Source organism: Vigna umbellata, chromosome 5 (assembly GCF_029865625.1).
Source record: "Vigna umbellata cultivar VRB3 chromosome 5, Vumbellata_1.0, whole genome shotgun sequence".
Lineage (NCBI taxonomy): Eukaryota > Viridiplantae > Streptophyta > Magnoliopsida > Fabales > Fabaceae > Vigna > Vigna umbellata.
The window spans coordinates 20,901,875-20,923,450 of record NC_142169.1 but is presented as its reverse complement, the minus strand read 5'-3'; the positions used below and the strand labels follow the sequence as shown (position 1 = coordinate 20,923,450).

The window sequence follows — 21,576 nt, the reverse complement described above, 5'->3', positions numbered from 1 at the left end:
AGGACTAATATTACATGTTTCAATACTAAGAGGACTAAAAGCCATCAAAGTTTTGAGTAGGGACTAAAACCAAAAAACAATGATACTTAAGGGACTAAAATCATATTTAATCCAATCTTTAACCATTTTTTAAATCTCGTCCTTTTTAAAACTGACTTTTTTGTTAAACAATTGAAAATTTGAAGCAAATAATATACAAAATAATTGAGATGCTTTATTAAAATAACTCATGCCATAATTAAGAAGATGATAGAATTTTATTAAGTACAGTAAGTAAACATGAAAAAAGATAAGGCGCTCAAAATGTTATGCCAAGTGATGTTTGGGAAAAAAGGCTTTAGGTTAAGATCATGTTTATTAATATTGTATTCAAGACATGGATGTTCGTTACGCGGCTCGAAAAACTAAATTTGTGAAGCATAATAACAGCGTTCAGAAGCACACTAGAATTTTAAGAAATATAAGAATCGCAAGGAACATATATACAGGTCAGAAATACTTGCTATGAAATTTTACTTCTTATACATTAAGATGAGAATGCAAAATTAAATCATGCTGATTTCAAGAATGAGCTTGAAATTTGACTCCAGCCTTGCCTTAATTGCCCCAATAACATGAGCTCCAATATCTGAGTGACCAAAAACTTTATAGCATATGCAAAGAAGCAGGTCCAAACACAACGACTCATAGTTGACTCAGTCATCACTAGTTGACAAGAAAAACTTCATCAGTGCTCAATAAAAAGCATTAAGATCGTATGTGAAATACAAGCATAACCCTAGATTCAATTTTCCGAAACAGTTCAGCAAAAGGCAGGACTTGAACAAACGCAGTTTTGAAGTAGACATATGTTCAGATCATAAAACGAGGGAATTTGCATCATATAAGCAATTAATGCCACAAAAGGAAATCAATTGACTGTACAACAGTTGGATTGTCAATCCAAGTGATATAATCAAATACCATGTTAGGTAAAACACTCAAAAAATAATACTTTCCTTATATCTTTATTTCATTTAGCAACTTAATTCTCGTATGAGAGACACGTAGTCATTTTATTACTACCACTGGCTACTCAAACAAAACATAAATGTACCTACTACTGTGTGAAATAACCTAAGCAGAAAAATGGCTTATATAAAAGTTGGGGATGAAATATACAATATCGATGGATCAAGGTTTCATAGATGATACTGAGTTTTATATGAATCCAACAACTGCTTATGAAAAATATGATTTGAGGCAACAAACAGTCGTCCAATGCTTGCATAAATGAGTATAATTAAGATTTTTCCAAGGATTCAGCAACAGTTTAGCGCTAACCTTTCAATGCAACAGCATTCGATGATAAACAGAATAATTCGATGATGAAGATCACTGAAGATGGAAACTCCCAGACCTATTAAAGTTAAACATGTATTGCATTTAATATCATAGACATTAGAAGCCACAGGAAGCGATCAACAATAAAACTAAAAGGACCAACTTAGATTTCCTCATTGCAAATATTACCATCATGGCGACAAGAAAAATCTTGAAGTAACTTGAAATCATTAGTATAAGCAAAAGGTCAATGCCCCTGCATACATGGATAATTTAAGCTGAAGTGATCATGATGGTCCAGAAACACCAAACTGACACAATAGAATTATAGAAATTTAACAGAAAAAAAAAACAAAACTAATGCCTCCATAACAATACAACGAGAAAAAAAGTGTCCCAAAATCTATCATGCATTATATATTCTCATCCCATTAATTACAAGGTTTAAAAGTTGCAACTTATTGCTTATCATTAGGTCTATCGACCTACGGCTGCCATCTTGGGCATTAGTACAGAATGCTAGTCCATTACAAGTCAGTTACAAAGCAGTAATGCAACAACTGTCCTAAGGCTAATTCAGCTGTAACCTACGTAGCACAAATTCTGGCATAAACACTGAACACGACGCAGACTCTTCAACACGTGTAGTCTCCAAAATGTAGGACACAAATCTATATATTAAATGATTATGAATAATTTAATTTAATAACCAATACCTATATACTCAAAATAATCTATAAACAAGGTTAGTCAAATATAATAATCTAAACATATTACAAAAATGAATTTAATCCATCTATCTAATATGCAAAAAGTTAAAAGTGGTGATCATATAAGCTTTGTAACTTATTTCTATAATTATAATAGAAACTTATGCAATAAGTTTACATGTTTATGGATTTTAGAAAATCATTGCATTTGTTCTTATTAACATTGTACTCGAATCATGTCAAAATTATGTAAGCAACAAAAAAATATCTTCCAAATTGGACACTTCACACGTGTTGTAGTAGTGTCATTTGTGTGTTGGTATCCGATACTTGTCGAACATAGGACACATCATTTGTGAGCCATGTCTGAGTTTCCTATGACTTGTAGTGGCTACATAAGCTAAATTTGTACTCATGTAAGTTAAAGCAATGGGTTTTTTCTCTTTACCAACTTAGTTAACTTTTCTAAATCTCTCTCTCAACCTTTAACAATTTATCATGTAAAAATATTTCTAAACTTATATTCATTGTTATAACTATAGAAATAAGGAATTCATTATAATCGAGAATATTGAACTAAGGAATTGATGGTATATAATAAAAAGTTCTAGATTATATATTATTATTAGGAACATTTTTATTTATTCCCATATCATATCTTTGTTATTAAAGAATGTAAAATCTCCCCAATTTATTATGTTGATTCCTTTTTCTCTCAATATAAATAAAGCGCCCCGTGTTGTCTCGAAAACACACTATTTCATCTCAGTGTTTGTCTTTCCTAGACTTTTTAATACAATATTAGAATTTATCCTAACGAGTTTTGTTGAGTCTACTGTATTACTCACTATTAGATAGCTACTGGACCACTCACAAATATCTAACTTTGCACTCAAGATGTTCATTCTTCAATGTGACGTTTGTTGAAAACCTCACATGTACTAAAGATATGATTAAATTATAATATATAAGTGGATACAAACTTAAGACTGGCTCGCATGGTTTGTGATTCAAGTCAGGTCGGGCTTCAAAAATAAAAGCCAAAATAAGCATAGCCAATTTGGCCCAATGGCCATATGGGCCAAGGCTGGGAAGGTCCATAGGCTAATAAACGGACCAATTTATTCTTTGATAGGTTCGGTGGAATAGTCCATACTAGAAGAAATAAATAGAAGCAGTTATAACCTCCTACAGTTGTAACCTTGTAAAACAGACTATTATATATAGTTTGTGTTTAGGCTGTCATTTTTAGTTTTTGGAGTTTAGGAGGAAAGGGGTTTGGGAGAGTTAAGCTCCTCTCAGAAGACCTGTGTGTGCTGAGATATCTTGTGTAGTATTCCTGTCACATTGGCAGAACAACTATGTTCATAATAAAATCATTTAAGAACCTGTCATGTATCTTTCTTTAGCTACTGGCTGTCCTATCAATCGATATTCAGAGCTTCCTTCTTGGCTCTGTGGTAGTTGTGTTGATCGCGTATAGTTAACACCAAAATGGACTCCAAATTCGAAAGTCTAGATAGAAAGCATGATTCAAGAAAATAGACACGATAGACTAACAGCGGAAAATGAGCAACTAGAATGTCCTCAAAGAATGGAGAATTCGATCAGGGGATCATCGAGAGTAGTGGAAAAGATCACCTACAATTCAAAACCTGGGTCTAATAATACTGACTTTTCGGCCCAAAAGACTTTGAAAGAGATCAAGACAGATCAAGACAACAAAGTAAATGGAGGTTCAAGGTGGCACAAACTGGATATACCAATCTTTGCAGGGAAAGATGCTTTTGGCTGGACTAATAGATTGGACTGATATTTTCGTTTGAAAGTCTCCGAAGTTGAAAGAATGCAATCAGTGATGGTGGCTTTGGAGGGAAAAGCTTTAAATTGATTTCAATGGTGGGAATCTTGCAACCCATATCCCACTGGGGAATCTTTCAAGATAGCAGTGGTGCAACGTTCTCAGCCAGATATGTTTAGAAATCCTTTCGAAGTTTTGCTGGCGTTGGAACAAACAGGAAATGTAGAAGAACAATTCGAGCAATATGCAGGTTTGTTAAAATGAATGGATCAAGATTATCTAATTGGGATATTCTTGAATGGGTTAAAGGATGAGATCAAGGCTGAAGTCAAATTGTATAAACCTTCAAATTTGGCTGACCTGATGATGACAGCCCAAATGGTTGAGATAAAATTAAAGTTCTATCCAAAGGAAAGAGTTCAACGGAAAGTAAGGTTGTGATAGTATCCAAATCCAATTAGAAAACTAGGAGTTTCATTAGGGAAATTCTAAAATGGCTGCTACGGAAAAGGGGAGAGATGAAGTGGGAGGAATAAACAATTCAATGGGAAGAAACCAGGGTTCACAGCGAAGTAATGCAACACCAGAAGAGCCGGAGGGAATAAACTTTTCGAAGATTGATTGATGAAGAAATGCAAGACAAAATAAAAAAAGGTTAAGTTTTAGATGTGATGAGAAGTACAACCCAAATCACATTTGCCGCAACAAACAATTTCACATGCTTCTAGTTACAGAAGCAACACCAGAAGTGCAGGAGGGGTGGCTGGAGGAAGTGAAATTAATGCAGCTGTCTATGTTCACCTAGGCTGGTATGACCACCAAGAAATCATGAAAGGTTTGGGGATGCATTCGTGAGGAACAAATTATTGTGATAATAGATTGTGGGGTTTCCAATAATTTTCTCTCCAAAGATTTGATGAAAAGATGTGGGCCGACATATGTAGATACTCCTACATATGTGGTGGAAGTAGGTGATGGGAGGAAACTGAAATGCCAAGGGAAATGCACAAGTTTGATGCTGAAAATTCAAGGATTGAAAATTTGTCAAGATCTCTTCAGCTTTGATATAGGGGTGGCAGATGTAGTTTTAGGCCTTCAATGGCTAGCTAGTCTAGTAACGCAAACATCACCTTATAAGTCAATATTGTAAGATTGAGTGAAGCTTAAGTCCACCTTCTAATACTAAAAATAGGCAAGACTCTAGAAGCAATTATCCTTATCATATCTTATATAAAAACACTTGTGATAGACTCGAGGGCAGTTTTGTTACTAAATCTTTCTTCTAATTGCTAAAATAACAAACATATTTTTACTTTTTTCTGTATTACTAGTTGTCCTTTATTCATCACAAGGTATGGCAAATAAATAAAAAATATATACCTGGAGATGGTGATTGATACATGAAAAAATATCTTAATCATAATGAAGAAAGTTAAAAGAAACATAAAGTTCCCAAATAAAACATCCGCCAGCACCTGAAATTGAAAGCCACAAAACATTCATTATAATTGATATAAAAATCCAGACTAAGTAATTTGAGAAAAAGCGTTATTTTAATATAGATATCTGAACCTTCAAGCATATTGATACTAATGAAGAGAAACTCATCAATGAACCCGTTTTTCCCTTGCCACTTTCCAAGATCAAACATCTGTCTTCAACAAACAACGAAGTCCTCCTATGTGATACACGGTTTCGTAAAAGAAAACCAAAGGCTAGAATTTATGATATTATGCTGCCTAAGCAAGAAAAATAATGATGTCTACAAAAGAATGCATACGAGCTTCAAAGAGAAGAAAAACGATAGCCAATTTCCAGAGTAGTCCCTGCAAAGTCATGGAAAATATCGGCTTGTTAGTGTGGTAAGGTAAAAATTAACAGAGTATGGAGTACAAGTGAAAGAATAATGATGAATTGGATCTCAATATTCTGAGCATTACTCATGCCACATGTTAAAATGAATTTTATCAGCGTTTATTCTGTGAACGCTCAATTTAGAAAATGCTCTCTTACATAGAACCATGCATATTATTCAAGTTCTACCTGATTATAAGACAAAAAGAAATATCTTGTTTGCATTAATCAGGCCAAAATACAAGTAGCAACCGAAGCATATCAATTCATTTATTTGAATGTCCAAAATTTAATGAAGAGATATTCTTAATTTAAAGATTAGGCTTCTCCAAAAGTAACAATGTAGATCCCGTTGGAGATTCCAAATATAGTTCAAAACTAAAATGTTTCAAAATTACGACTGCATAATAAAGCAACATTAATGTCAGCAGCCATGCTAACTTGAATAATTTGATTGCCAATATGTTTAAAAAGATAATCACAATTGCAATATTCAGAACAACGAAATTAAATTTAGTGCTCATTAATATACATAGAAAACAACAAGACTCGTGCAATAACACAATTATAAACTAGGGTAGAGCTGAGGGATAATGGAGGAGGTCAACCATACCTGAAACTTCATTGTTTTTTGATTGATGACATTGTGGAGGAGATGTCTATAGGCCTTGGGCTTGTGAAGTATCAAATCTATTACCAGAATCTACAAAGGGGAAAGGATACAGAGTCATCTCAAGACAAAAAACTAAGGGTCCGTTTGGCAAGAGGGCAAGAAATAGTGCACATGTAAATAGAAGTGGATGAAAATAAGTGAGAATAAGGTGGATTTTAAGGGTGTTTTGTTTGAGAGAAATAGGAAAGAGACAAATAAAATAAAAAAGTTTGTAAAGCATTTCCAGAGAAAGACAATCCACTGTGACCATCATAAACAAAGAGAAAGAAAATAGATTATAGGCAGCTGAAAATGAACAGATTTTATAGTGTGAAAATCTATTGTAGCCATATGAAAGTCCTTCCACGACAATTAATTGAGTTTGCTTTGAAACTGTTACTGTTGAATTTTCAAATAGTTGAGCAAAGAAATAAAAAGGTATTATTCTCCTTATTTCTACGCTGCCAAATGATGGAGATTTAAAATCTTCACATTTTTTATCTGTCCTCCCTGCTCTCATCCCACCATTTCATCATACTAGACAGACTGTTAAGACGTTTCAACTCATAAACCAGTGGCATAAAGAAGTACTACGCACCATGATTTCACATTCAATATATTCGTCTGCAACAGCCCTGCAATTCTCCTACGACACAAAAGGGTCTGAAAATCAGTTCATCAATTGGGTAATTCAAGATACAATAGAGTGAATAATCATGAATTTCATCTTATTTTTCAGTAAAAAGAAAAAAAACTTACGCATTTCATCAAGCGTATATTGCCTGGAGAATACTGCAGGTAAAGCGTTTTGACAGGGCACCCGCACTGAATGCATTTGTAATCCATTGGTGATGAATTTATAGTTTAGATTCGATCAAAACAGCACCTTCATGACAGTCAGCATCCGGAAACACACCAAAGTCTATAAACAGAGACAAAGGAACCTCAGGTGCCAAACCCGATAAGAAAATAAAGAAAGAAAGAAAATACATTAAAATTTTAAAGTTAGGGTGACGCATGTTCTTTCAAGTAAGGTTAATCAAGTTGCAAATGAACTCAGCACAGCAAAAGAAAAAAGAAATAACATGCACAAGGTAAAGAACACCAACACTATTTGAAAAGTCAATACGATTATGATAAAAATATGAGGAATTGAAAAAATTAAAGAAAAAAAAACTAAAATGAAAAGAAATTAAAGTAGATTTTATGATCTAGAATTGAAGGTGGAAGTCCTCTGAACTATCTACGGCAATGCAACCATTAAAAGGAAAATGGAGCAGAATGCAAGATTTGTCCTTTAATCAAAAGAGACAACAAAGCTTACAAAATTACCTCAAATTAGCCTAAATCAGTGTCACAGATGGCGAGGTGGAAGAAAAACAACCAACTACAGTGCAGTTCTCAACAGGCAAATTTGTTGGGCACAAACAATTCCAAAGTATCTCCCCTGATTTTGAAAAATGGATTGGGCCTTTTTGGGCTATTAATAATTTTAATAGTTTCTTCATCGGTGTTTGTTAACTTTACTCCCCTATTTGTAATTTTTTTTCTATCATGATAGAAACATTTATTTATTAAGCAATACAAAACAAATTGTAATTTTTTCATGTAATAACTGGTGTGAGCGGTTGTGACTTAAAAATATATATTTTTTCTTTGCTTATTGGAAAGTCACATTCCCCAATAATGTAATGGAAATATATTTTTGTTGTTGTGCTTTGAAAATGTCTAATGAGAGATAATAAATAGACACAACCACTTAGTATTATTTGAACAAATTCTACGTGTAAAGTTATAGTAATTTAATATTAAAAGGTTTTACTATAAATAGATTTGTTATGAGTCTATGTTTATCAATCATCATAATAGTATGTTGTGATTATTCTTATGATGTTTTTATGTATAGATAAAGTATTATGCGTGAATTTGATGTTTTGCATGTTTATTAATTTGCTTAGTATGTATGATTGTTTTAAATTGAATGATTGGTTCATTATTTTTGTGTTGGTTTGTGCTTGAGTTTGTGTGACTAGGATAACTTAAAATATGAACAATTAAGCAAATTGGTATGAGTTTTCATGTTTAAAACTATTTTGAATTAGTTCATCGAGAAAACAGTACCAATTTGAGCAACTAATTAGATCAAAGTTCACTTAGAATTGTAAAATCCATTTGTTGTCAATTGATATGGTGTTGAGCGGTATCATAATGGCGTTAAGCGCTAGTTTGTGCTGCAGGCTTGGGAGCTCTAGAGCGTTGTGTAATATACTATATTGTTGAATACCACTTTTTGCAAATGCTTTGACACTGAGTGACAGCAGGACACTACTAAGCACCATCTTTACACTATAGGTCTGGAACATTTTAGCTCTATGATGCTAATCACCATAAAGTGTCGTTGAGCGTAACTTTTTGCGAGAAGAATGGCGTTAAGCACCAAAACTGTCACTGAGCGTCAGAACTGTCACTGAGAGCCACTTTTTGAAAAAGGTTTGGTGTTGAATGTCACCTCTAAGTGCCAAATTGTATGTTGGATATATTTTCTTCTTTGGTGGTTTAGAATAGATTTATAATGGACTTTATGTATGTTTATGATTATTATTATGTTTGATTAAAATGATGATATATATGGTTGTGGACATGTATTATGACGGTGTTGAAATAATTTCAAGGAAAAATTCTTTGTAGTAATGATTTGAGTGTATGCATTGACATATGAGAAGTTAGTAAAAAGGTATCTTGATATTCTATCAACCATTCAACTCATAGAAAATAATAGTCGAAGGGAGAGAATGGTAGAAGGTCCTAGCCACTGGACAATTTGATCATAGGTGTGAAAAGGACTAACCTTATAAGTAGTATGGTGATAACACTTTTGCTTATGACTCTATAAAGTATAAATATTAGTACAAGTGCACGCCTAGAATGAAGCTCAATGCTAAAGACATATATCTAAATAATTAAATTTAGTGTCAATTGTTTGTGTTAATGTATATAATATTAATGTAATTATTAAAAAAATAATTATAATAATAAATATAGATAAAATAACTAAGAATAACTTAAAGCTTTTAAAAACTCCTATATTGGATAACTATTAAACACTAAAGAAGACTATTCTATTACATCAACATCTTCTACTAAAGATGCATCAACACTAACAATATGTTTTATTTTATCAATCTTATAATATCTGATTTTATCAATCTTATAATATCTGATTTTATCAATTATAAAATGTTAAAAATGGGATGTTACACTTTTTATAACTTTTAAAAATTTAGGTTAACTAACACTTAAATAATTTATATTATAAAATAATTAATTAAAAACTTAAAACTATAACTTTTACAAAAGATATAATATTGTTTTTAATATTTATCTATTTTATTGTCATTTGTGTATTTTTTATTTAAATATAAAATTAATAAACTAATATATAATTTATCTAACATGTATGTAAAAATAAAATTGTCAATGTAGATTATTTACAATTGATAAAACTCGACGATGATTATGGGTATTAAAATGGTTGATAGATTATATGAATTGATTCATCATAAAATAATAATTATTTATTTCCATTTTAAATTTTCACATTCTTTCTTGATATTTGATTAATAACATAATGAAAATATAACTAGAGATTACAATGCTGGCATATATATATACACAACTAGACTAGATGAGTTTCATTATCATATTTCAATTTTGAAATTTGTTTTTACCACATTTCATATAAACGTTCAACGTGTATAGAATTTTTATCTCATCCTGATCTTCACACAATAAGAGATATACCTATACTTTTGTTTGTATTCACTCTCTTACTATTTTAATATCAATTAATTAATTTTTATAAAAAAGTTAAAAAAATCTCATAAAATAAAATATAATATTATTAAATATTTAATATCAAAATAACATATTTTTGTTTCATCAATATCAAATATTTAGATAGAAAATATAGTTGTGTGCATTAGGATGGGTATGAGATAGAGACAAAACATATTTTATATATATATATATATATATATATTCTCATATCCAATTTGAAAAAATTAAATAATAAAATATCGTATCTAGTTAATGCAAAATTTTCTTTTAAAATGAGAATAAGTTTAGTTAATATCCACTAAGACGAGTTTACTTATCATCCTTAAACATTACTCTTCTTAAAATTATTGAAGATGGTGCATTAGTTATTTTAGACTATTCAATATAAAAAGCTTAATATATTTTTAATTCTTAAACTTTACATAAAATTAAAATTTGTATATATCTCAAATTTTGTTACATTTTAATTCTCAAATTTTAAAAAAATGGATATAATATTTTTAACTCTATAATATTAATCTTTTTGTGCTAAATAATATATCGGATTATTTGATATTTGAACTAAAACATGTAAAATGATATAAACATTTAACAAATAAAAAAGTTAACAAACATTTAACAAATAAAAAAAATTAACGAACATTTAACTGATAAAAAAGTTAACTCTATTAAATTAAAAATACTATATCAATTTATTTTTAAAATTTAAAAACTAAAATATATCCAAATTTTCAAAAATAAATTATAATTCTACATTTAAATTTACAAATAAAAACATATTTAACGCATGCTATATTCAAATTCTATTGATACAGAAATTGTAACAACACATTTTTTTATATACGTGGACAACCAACATTGTTCATCATCCTGTAGTATTTTTTTATTTTATAGCAAGACTAGGCATAAAACCACTTAAAGCTACTTCAATCAGTTTTAAATCATAATCAGTTCTTAAAATATAAAATCAAGCGTACGAATAATTTACTTGCAATAATATTAACTAGTGTTTTAGTATCATGTTAAGTGATGCCACGAAAATTCAAGCACCCCAAGAACTAGCTATAAACAACGTTAAGCCTAGGGAAATCCTACTCTTTTTTTTTTTTTTAACCGTATCCTAAATCAAAATTTGACAAGATATCTATGTACATGGGACCTGATAAGATCCGATGACACGTTTAACAATTAATTGTGATCTAAGGAACAATCGAGTTCTTATCCAATTGCCTGGTGGATAATGATCAAAAGAGAAGGGGCCTGGAAATGATAGACTAGAAATAATATATCAGCATTGGGGTTTTTGCGTATGTATTTCAACTTGTAGCCAGTTTCTTCACACCTCAAGAAAAAAATTTGCATAAGAGAAGAAAAGTACAATGGTAAAATCGTTCGCAGAAAAACATGTTTGCTTATGGTAAAATCATTGAAGGAACAAATCCCAATATTTGAAAACCCAAATCATGCCTCTCCATTTTCTAAAACCCCTAATTTTTTAATCTCTAATCGTAGCTCCAAACGCCATTCTGGAAGAAGCACAAGAGTGTAACACTATAATCCTCCCTTTCATAACAGCATTGGTTTTACCTGGAATACTTGAACAAGACTTCAATCCTTCTTTCCATTACTTCATTGGCAGTGGACCAACTTCGAAAGCTTGAGGCAGAGCACAAGTCCAAGAACAACGACAAAAATATAGGGTGCATCCCTTACTGAGGAATGAGGATATGCATAAAGTGGAGAAAGAAGGGTTACATGGGGCTTATGTCTATCCGGCTTTTGTGGAGTTGAAATGCTGGGGTTATCCAGCTTCCGCAGCTGCATTGTATGCCTGCCCAAGTGAAGTATCCCAAACGAGCGTCACAATGAGCACATGACAGCTTTCCCTCCAATGCACCTTCCTCAACTAAGTAACAAGAAATATCAGTAAAAAGTTGTCAATTTTATGCATATTTATGTATATAACCGTATAAGTATAACACACAGCACATCACGTGATGTAAGGAGTAGTCAAGTAAAACAAATTCAGTAAAGTGTCCAACAGGCGCAAGAAAAAAGTGGTAACACACTTCAAAATATCAAAGACCATTCTTCATCCCTTATTCAAAAGAATGGGAACGTTCTTCACAAAAAGTGCGGCATAGATTCACATCTCATTGGAAAAATAGACATTGTAGTATTGTAGTTGAATGTTTTCTTACCAGCTTTCATCCACCGTAGAGGCTCAATAAATATGGATGAACAGTCAGATTCTTTAGATTTGTTGAAAGGGTTACCACCTCTTCGTTTGTTCCACCCAAAGGCTGTCTCACCCTCACCAGGAACATGATCTATGACATGTTCGTGCAATGCAACAAGTCGTCGGCATTTCCTACAGCGATATGTAGGTCTCCGGTTATTTTCTACTTTAGTGGTTTCTTCTGTCCCTGAAGAAATTTCGACAGGCATGCCAGGATCTGCACCAAATTTAGAACTGTCTATCCTCAACCCTGATAAATGATTTTCACCTGAAAAAAGAGATATTTCTTTCCTCAGATTACATAAATTTTTCCATATTCAAGCTAAAACAAGTAAAAAGGAATAATATGAGCACAAAATAAGCGTAATCAAAATACTAAAACAGAAGCTACAAGGAATAAGTCAACTTGAAAATTAATACAACTAGAGGAATGATGACACATAAGGATGAAGAAATAATGAGAATAAACACTTAACTTTCTTCGTCAAAAGTGTTTCTGTACAGAATTTGGGAGATGAAGGAACTGCAAAATCTAGCCCATGATTTTCCTACTTCCTAAAAATGTACTGGGTATGGTGACATGTGAAAATAAAGTAAACAATGCAAATTGAATCATTCCAGCAATGACATGTGACAAACAAGAGGGTATCATACACACCAAAATGATGCATGGTGTAGCTTAGACCCACCCACTATATTCTTTTACATAAGTAGGGTCATAACAAATATCTCCATTCTCTTCAATACCGCCATGACACATGTATGAACAATAATAAGTACCAAAATAAGTCGGGGGAGACGAAGTCATACCTAGTACTTTTAGACGAAAGCGCTTGTATATAGGGCTGGAGTGATCAACCTTGAAACCCATCCCCTCAAACAGTTTCAACTAAGATTTGAGAGAGAGGAAAAAACGTCATAATTCTGATTGGTGTTTCGTTAAAAAAATAATATCTTCACGACCATACAAAGAGACCTTTAACAGCACACACCTGCTCTAGAAAACCATCGTTGGGACAAACATTTTCACAGCTCTGCCTCAACGATTCAAGGGCATCTGCAGTACACAAAAATACATTAAAAAACAGAAGCACATATAACTCCAAGACACAGACCATTCAACTTCTAAAAATAAACAATACCTACTCAGTCCATTTTCAAAATAAATACTTATATAAACTTTTAACAACAATACTGAACTGATTATAATGATGTTAATGCACTATGCACTATAGAAACTAACAATAATATTTAGGTTTAATTATGTATTTGATCTAATACCTACATAAATCTTCATGCCTTCATCTCTATGTCTAGAAACTACTTATTTTAGTAATACACTTGTAACTCGGTTTAGTCCTAACAATTTTGGATGACAGACTAAAAACGGATTAAATATCATTTGTGTAGCGACTAATACGACAAGTGTTTAGGTGTAGAGACTAAACCATCAAATTGTGAGGGTAAATCATCAAATTAATAATTAAATCTGTTATTTACAAATAGCTATACATAATTTCTTCAACAAAAAATTTTCAACTTAGTTTAATAAAGTTGGCAGAATAAAGTTATTTTCAAGCTTATTTCATTCAGCTTCAAGGTAAAGCTTATAAACAAACAAACTTTGTATTGAATTATTAGTGTTTATTGAATCACGCGTCAAATACACGGTATCATAACTTTATAAGTATTGGTTTCAGTTTCACACCTTCTACAGATAGACGTTCGGTTCTCATCAAATAAGCCGTAATAACCGCCGCACTACAAGAACCACCGCAAAAACCATCAAACTCAGAAAAATGATAATAGTAATAAAAAAATCGACAAAATTAAAATCAATCAGCACCTTCTGGAAACTCCGGCGAAACAGTGGACGAGAACGGAACCTTCCTTCCGACCGCGATCAATGAAATCGATGCAAACTTCCAGGTAATCCAACAAGTTCTCGTTCTCGGTGTCTCGGAGAGGCACGGCCATCCTCACGAGCTTCAAGTCACGACCGGCGTACTCGAGCGAGTAAAGAAGCTTATCCGGCGCGAGCGCCGATTTGGCGGCACTAGCACCGGCGTCCGCCACATGGACTTTGGTGATTTCCTTGGCAGGGATGGAGAGACTGGGACGCCATTCAGTGAAGAAGGAGATGGAGGCAGAGCTGAGGACGGAGAGAATGTGCGTGACACTGTGAACGGTGTCGTTTTGAAGAATCCCGGCCGCGTCGCCGATGTTACCGATCGAGAGGTTCTCTCGTACCGTGTAAGGCATCACAGTGAATCCAAATCCAAATCCAAATCCAAATTCAAATTCAAATTTAAAGTCGATTGTGTTTGGAAACTGAACGTTGTGTGTATGCGGGTGAGACTCTGAGAAACTCAGAGAAGTCGGAAATTAGGGAATAGAAGGAAAGGCTGGGTCGATTGGAATAAATAAATAGTGACGGCAAAGTGGGCCCCACGTGTCTTTATTGGAAAGGGTTATTATGGTCAATAACTGCGTATCCATTAGTTCTGTTCATACTTTTGCGGAAAGATTGCCAGTGATCTAAATTTAGTTGAATTTAATTTAATTTTGAATAAATCTTTTAAGTTTTTGAAGTTATAATTTACCATAGTTTTATTTTATTGAAATGAAATAGAGAAAAATATATATAAAACTAAGTCAATGCGTCTAAATTAAGAAAATCGTGTTCCCTAACTTGGAAGAATATATGAAAATATTAAAATTTTAAGAAAATTGTAATTGTGTAATTTATTTTAGTTATTTCATTTGAAAATTTTACGATAAATAAATAAAGGAGATGAACACGATATAGAAAAAGGAGACTTACGTTTTAGAATATAAAATACATTTGATATAGTAAATTTAATTCGAAGGGGAGTGAAATATATATATATATATATATATATATATATATATATATATATATATATATATATATATTTAGGAAGGAATTTCAAATACATTTTTAATACCACTTATACTTAGAATTACAACTTTAAAATTAAAGAAAACGGTATATTATATATTTTAAACTAAAACATTATATGATGTGAAGATTAAAAAGTATTATTTCAAAAACTCACTTAAAAATAATGAGATTTTATTATTTTAATATTAAAATATTTTAATATTAAAAGACTTTTATTATTTTAAAACACGTAATCTTTATACGATTACTTTTCTAGAGTCATTTGTTTTCTCTTTAAGAGTGTTTGCATCCAATTTATCTCTTTGGGGATTAGAGTCTCCTTGTGTGATCTTGCGGTAATATCTTCAAGTTTGTCTGTCAAATTCTTTTATCTTTTTCTTTAGTTTAATATTCTTCAATGCATGTAAGGTTTTTCTTTATGGCATGTATGGTTTGAGTTTTCCCTTAAGTTCTCTATTAATCAGTAGTTCTAATGGTATACCTTCATAATAGAGTGACGGGGGAGTGAATACTTGCCCGATGAAGCTCTAAGAGAGTGGTAGAAAGTGATATACTTGTCCGGTGAAGCTCCAAGAGAGTGGTGGGAAGTGGTGTACTTGTCGGTGAAGCTCTTTAAGAGAGTGGTGGGAGGTGACACTCAACTTTATGTTGTATATGAGTAACCCGATGGTGATTCAATATAAAGTGAATGGTTTCAAACAAATTGGGGTATGAGTTGGTGAATGACCGAGTGAGTCTGAGTGTGAATTTAATTTGACGAAAAACTGTGTGCTTATATGCTGGTGACTTAGAATTCTGATAGTGCAAGTGTTAATGATTTGATGTGCTGTCATGTGAAGATGTGTGTAAGAGAATGATGTTATGTATGTTTACATGACCTATTTCTGTTAGCTCACCCTTGTTGTGGTTGTGGTTTCCACTTGTGATGATCGTACTTGTGGGCGGGAGTAGATATTATTACAGTTGTAGCTAAAGCAGAGTTGAGTAACGAGATACATGGGAGAACTATGGGATTTTAATTTCAATGTTAATAGTTTTGTAATGGAATTTTGTAAACGCTTTATAACTACATTTGGTTTATGAAGATTTTATTTAAATTGTATCTTGCAATGGTATCAGAGTTAAGTTTTAAAAGTTTTGTAAACCCGTGACATTTTGAAAAAAAAAACTTTCGGGGTGTTAGCATCAAAACAAAGTCTGCCTAAATTCAACCGCACGTAATAGAGCATGCCCAAGCTAGTAACCTAGTATAAAGCCTGCCTAAAGTTAACAACACAAGTTGGAAGGACTGTTCTTACATATTGGCGTTTGGACAACTCGATCAAACGGTCAATCTACATGCGAACTCAACCAAATAGTCAGTCTATCTTCGAGCTCGGTCGGATGGCCAATCTACATAAGAGCTCGGCCGAATGGTCAATCTATCTTTGAGCTCGACCGAATGGCCATTCTACCTTAGAGTTCGGTCGAATGACCAATCTATCTAATAGTTTGGCCGAATGGCCAATCTATCTAATAATTTGGTTGAATGACCAATTTATCTTAGAGTTCAACTGAGTGGTCAATCTATCTAAGAGCTTGATTAAATGATCAATATATCTAAGAGTTTGGCTGAATGGTTATTCCATATGGGAGCTCGATCAAATGGATAATTTGCCTAAGAGCTTGGTTGAATTACCAACTCATTTACGAGCTCGGTTGAATGGCTAATCTATTTACAAGCTTGGTCGAATGACTAATTTATCTAAGAGCTCGATTGAATGACCAATCTATTTAAGAGCTCGACCAAACAGTCAATCTACCTAAAAGCTTGATCAAATGGCTAATTTACCCAAGAGCTTGATCGAATGGTCAATCTATATTCGAACTCAGTCAAATGGCCAATACCTAAGAGCTCGATTGAATAACCAATTTATATGCGAGCTTGATCGAATGACCAATTTGCCTAAAAACTCGGCTGAATGATCCATTTACATATGAGCTTAGCCAAATGATCAATCTACCTGCAAACACGATTGATTGGCCAATCTATATACAAGTTTGGTTGAATGATCTATCCACTTGCAAACTATACAGACCAAGAGATTAGGCACGATCACATATGCCAAATCAAACGCTTGAGACTGAGGGGCTTATGTTCCTATTCGACCCAATCAACATAATAAAGAGCACGAATCAACAAGACTTATTAAGCCTCTTCATTTTGTTGCAACCCAAACCTACGTCTATTAAGGCAATATTCACATGCCATAACTAATCTCGTTAGTTTGATATTATGGTTATTATTTATAATGAGGTATCATTATGTTATTATTAATTACTCTGTTATTATGTACTTGAAGCAAGTATTATTTCAATAACATAGATTCATGGCCAGTATTGATCCTATAAATACAACTAATATTCCTGAAGAAATATTCACTTAATACTCATTCAATATCTTATACTCATATTCATAAATCATCAACTTTCTTACTAACTTAACATCAAAAAATCTTTTACAAGTAGATCTTCTCCCTCTGAATACCAAGGAATTCAATTTTCGCTCCTTCAACCACCGCTAAAATCTTATCACCTATTCACAAATTCATGCTCAAAATCCTGATAATATTACCTTGCAAGTATTTAACCCTTATCCCATACTAAATTAATTATATAATATTTTTCGCCTAACATATTTATATATAAAAATGTATTTCATAGAATCAATTACAACAACCAATTATATCTATTAAAATAATCTACAAATTCCTCAACACGCATTTAATGTTGTTATGTAATTAAAATTATAATATTTCCTTTAGTTCTGTATTCTATCTAATTTAGTGATATACTCATCCATAAATATATAACAGTTTTGAAAACTATCATCTAATAATAGTTCAATCTTCTTTCTTAGTGCATGGGTGTGTGGCCTCTTGTGTATATGCACTTACTAATAATAAATTGAAAACTCCACATTTGGAATAATTCCACCTAATGACATTTTTCAAAATAGAAATTAGATTGAGAGTCATAAATTTGTATTTTAAAACACTTTCATTGAAACTTGTTATAAGAAGTTTATAAATTTAAAACAATTATGTGTCATGGAAATAAAAATTTAATTTTCAAATTTAATAGATTTTGTTCAATTTATTAACCTCTTGGTTTAATTATAACATTATTTTTCATTTTAGTACAGAGGTATTCAAATAATATGTAAATATAATAATTGAATTAATTTTAAGTATTAAAAATTGAAGTGTCAATAAAAACTATTAAAGTTTGAGTCTTGTACAATTACATTTTAGAATGAAAATTGAAAAAATATTTTAAAAAAAATGTAGTACAATGGGATACACATAAATTAAATAAAACTATATAATATGACCGCTTAGAATCACCTAAGGTCAACAATATCATTCCTTTATTGAACTGATGTATAATAGAGTTCGAGTACATTACGTTTTATGTGCTCCATTGTTTCTTTATATACACATTACATCACGACTCTAAACTCTAAAATTAATAACTAAAACAGTCACACATTATTGATTATCTTGGTCCGGGATATATTATAATCTTATATAACTATTTATATGTTTAATTTTATGAATTGATTTTAAATTTAAAATTGAGTTAAAGTACTTCTATTTAATTTTTACATTAGATATAAATTAATTAAGTCTAATATTAGACGTTACTACTAATTAATTTTTTTAATAATAAAAGTGTCTATAACTATCACTTTGTTGAAAATTAATTTCGTAATTGGTTACTCCAACATTCAGGAAATTAATACAAAGAAGTCTACTTAGAGAATAATTTAAAAAAGAGGACCAACAAAGGATTCCTAATTTGTTTAGATCAAATACACTTTTGGTGAGAGTCATTTAAAATATTGAGTAAATTATACTACCCATTTCAAGGATTAAATCACACAAATTTTGCTACTTTTTTTTTTATCGCTAATTAACTTCCACAACTACTATTTCAAAAATATTACATGGTTGTTATTTATATATTATATTACATCTTTTATTCTTTGAAAAATAAACCAAAAAATTAACTGATTTTTAATGTTAAATAATGTTTTTAAATATATAAAATAAAAAACATTTTTATAAGTCAACATATTAAGAATAGATAAATTTTAAATTTAACTTAATCCTATAAAATTTCACTTATATAAAATAAGATTTATATTTATTTATATATTAATTATAAATTCTTTTTATCTAAATTGAGATATAATATTTAACATATTGTGATACTGATACTGATGCACTAATTTTAACAAAAGACTAATCTCTTTAATCCACTCAAACCATTAACATTAATGAGAATTTCCAGTGGAAATGGTTTTGGCCTATAATTAATCCAAATGAACAAAGTTGAGAATCATAGAACCAATTAATTTGCTTAAACTTTGAGATAACTATGCAAATATAGTGGTGGTCGTAATTTTATATACGCGAGGAGAGAAAATGTTAGGCGTATCATTTAAGAAATTAAAGGAATATATATAGCAGTTGTATGGGGTCAATCAAATCGCAGATAGGTCTCTTGGGCAATAATGGATGGACAAAAGAGTTGGAAGCAATGAAAAAGTCAAGATAGTTGGTATGGTACGTGAATATGAGCTTCATGCACCAATCTTTTTCTCATGAAAATTATACGAAGAAGGGATAAACTTGTCTCATACCAAGTACCCATCTGCCTCCCAAACACATCTTATTTTCCATTTAATCATTTTAATAAAGGGATCGTGATTCAGTTCTTGTAAGTCAGGATTTACTTGTCCAAACAAGTATCTTTTAAATATTAATATATTTCTATTAATTAATTGTAAAATTACGTTTGAAAATAAAATTTAATTAAAATATTATAAGTAATTATTATTTTGTATTGATACTAAAAATTTAATAATTTTAAATATAATATTATGATAGTCTTTTATTGTATAAATAAGTTATATATATTATTAAGTTTCTATTCAAAATCCTCGTCAACTGTGTGAGTGTGATTGATATTTTAAAATAACTTTTTTAATTGTTTTATTAAATTTACACATTTAATAAAAAGGAGAGACTTAAAATGTGTGTGACCTAGTAAATCTTGTGTGTGAACTAGACAATATTGTACGTGTGTCAACTAAAATATATTGTGTGTGTCAATTAAAAAATATGAATCAAACTATTCAAAACTCAAAAAAAAAAAGATAAGAGTTGAGGTTTTAATTACATCCTAAAGAGATATAGATAAATTTATAAAAATAGATAAGAAAATAAATTAGAAAGTACATGTGATGCTTCTTAATGAATAATAATAATAATAATATAGATATAGGTGAAAGTAACAATAGCGAAAAAAAAAATTAATTAGTATAAAGATAATTTTAATTTTCAAATAATGAGAAGGAGATTGGGAGGCTACATGATTATTTATCTTTGAAAATATATATGATTTCAGCTAATAAAATAACATTGGCATAAATTTGAACTATAGTAGAAAAGGACCTACACTAATGTTCATAAATAACGTTTATAGTACAGATAGTAAATGAATACATTATGACTCACCACGGGTTTGAAATCTGTGAGTAAATCCGACTCACCACGGGTTTGAGTCAGGTTGGGTTAGAAAAAATACAAATTTTTTTATGCGAGTCAATTTTGACCCGACTCACTAAGAACCCGGCTCACACGGGTTGAACCCGTGATGGGTCGGGTTGGCTCACCAACTATTTAATTAAATTAAAGTAATTATTGAAATCCTATTTTTTTTATTGAAATCAAATTAATTAAATTAATTATTCAAAATGCACAGCCTTTACTTAGTAATAGAGCCTTTCCAGCTATTGTCTTTCCAAAAGTTTCCCTCTGCAAATAAAACCCTAAGATCATAACTTGGATAATATTACAGATGGAGATGAAATATTATAGATGGAGATAAAGAAGAAGATGCTTCAAGAGAACATAATAATGTGGATTTATCCATTCAGGACTCCAATTTAATAGATGAATAATATTATAGATTGGATAATTCAGGAATATATCATTTGTTTTATCTTGTTTTTAGACCTATCTACAAGCATGACAGTTTTATCTTGTGCAATATATTTTTGTTAAGAGCTATATGTAGTTTGTTGGTGAAACAGTTATGTATGTCTCATTAAACTAAATTGGCAAAATTTTATGCTTGATAACTTAGAATATATATATATATATAACAATATATTTCTTTTGTTTC

At 31.1% G+C, this 21,576-nt stretch overlaps 2 protein-coding genes across 3 annotated transcripts; both read right to left on the bottom strand.

Moving 5' to 3' along the window:
- Positions 1-423: 423 nt before the first annotated feature.
- LOC124823684 (protein ARV 2-like) lies at positions 424-7,788 on the bottom strand. 2 transcript variants are annotated; one of them, XM_047295952.2, is made up of 10 exons: positions 7,673-7,788; positions 7,100-7,262; positions 6,939-6,986; positions 6,302-6,391; positions 5,615-5,660; positions 5,407-5,489; positions 5,215-5,309; positions 1,513-1,579; positions 1,324-1,399; positions 424-705 (listed from the first exon to the last, which is right to left on the bottom strand). In XM_047295952.2, exons 2-10 carry the CDS (start codon positions 7,184-7,186, stop codon positions 551-553), a joined length of 747 nt encoding a protein of 248 aa, XP_047151908.1. In that variant the 5' UTR covers positions 7,187-7,262; positions 7,673-7,788; the 3' UTR covers positions 424-550. The 2 variants fall into 2 exon arrangements, with proteins under 2 accessions (XP_047151908.1, XP_047151909.1); XM_047295953.2 differs by lacking the exon at positions 7,673-7,788 and having other exon boundaries at positions 6,939-6,975; positions 7,100-7,641.
- Positions 7,789-11,444: 3,656 nt separating this feature from the next.
- Positions 11,445-14,820, bottom strand: LOC124823685 (uncharacterized). The gene is made up of 6 exons (XM_047295955.2): positions 14,263-14,820; positions 14,125-14,177; positions 13,409-13,473; positions 13,227-13,305; positions 12,379-12,684; positions 11,445-12,083 (listed from the first exon to the last, which is right to left on the bottom strand). Exons 1-6 carry the CDS (start codon positions 14,676-14,678, stop codon positions 11,929-11,931), a joined length of 1,074 nt encoding a protein of 357 aa, XP_047151911.1. The 5' UTR covers positions 14,679-14,820; the 3' UTR covers positions 11,445-11,928.
- Between the last annotated feature and the right edge of the window lie 6,756 nt (positions 14,821-21,576).

What these genes read in the sequence shown, in the direction of transcription:
- LOC124823684 (XM_047295952.2), bottom strand. Translation starts at nt 7,186, where the DNA reads ATGGATTACAAATGCATTCAGTGCGGGTGCCCTGTCAAAACGCTTTAC. An exon ending in ATATACGCTTGATGAAATGC is followed by an intron (nt 6,987 to 7,099) that starts GTAAGTTTTTTT and finishes TTTGTGTCGTAG; the next exon opens with GAGAATTGCAGGGCTGTTGC. An exon ending in TTTTTCTTGTCGCCATGATG is followed by an intron (nt 1,400 to 1,512) that starts GTAATATTTGCA and finishes TAACTTTAATAG; the next exon opens with GTCTGGGAGTTTCCATCTTC.
- LOC124823685 (XM_047295955.2), bottom strand. Translation starts at nt 14,678, where the DNA reads ATGCCTTACACGGTACGAGAGAACCTCTCGATCGGTAACATCGGCGAC. An exon ending in CGAACGTCTATCTGTAGAAG is followed by an intron (nt 13,474 to 14,124) that starts GTGTGAAACTGA and finishes TGTGTACTGCAG; the next exon opens with ATGCCCTTGAATCGTTGAGG. An exon ending in TCTACGGTGGATGAAAGCTG is followed by an intron (nt 12,084 to 12,378) that starts GTAAGAAAACAT and finishes CTTGTTACTTAG; the next exon opens with TTGAGGAAGGTGCATTGGAG.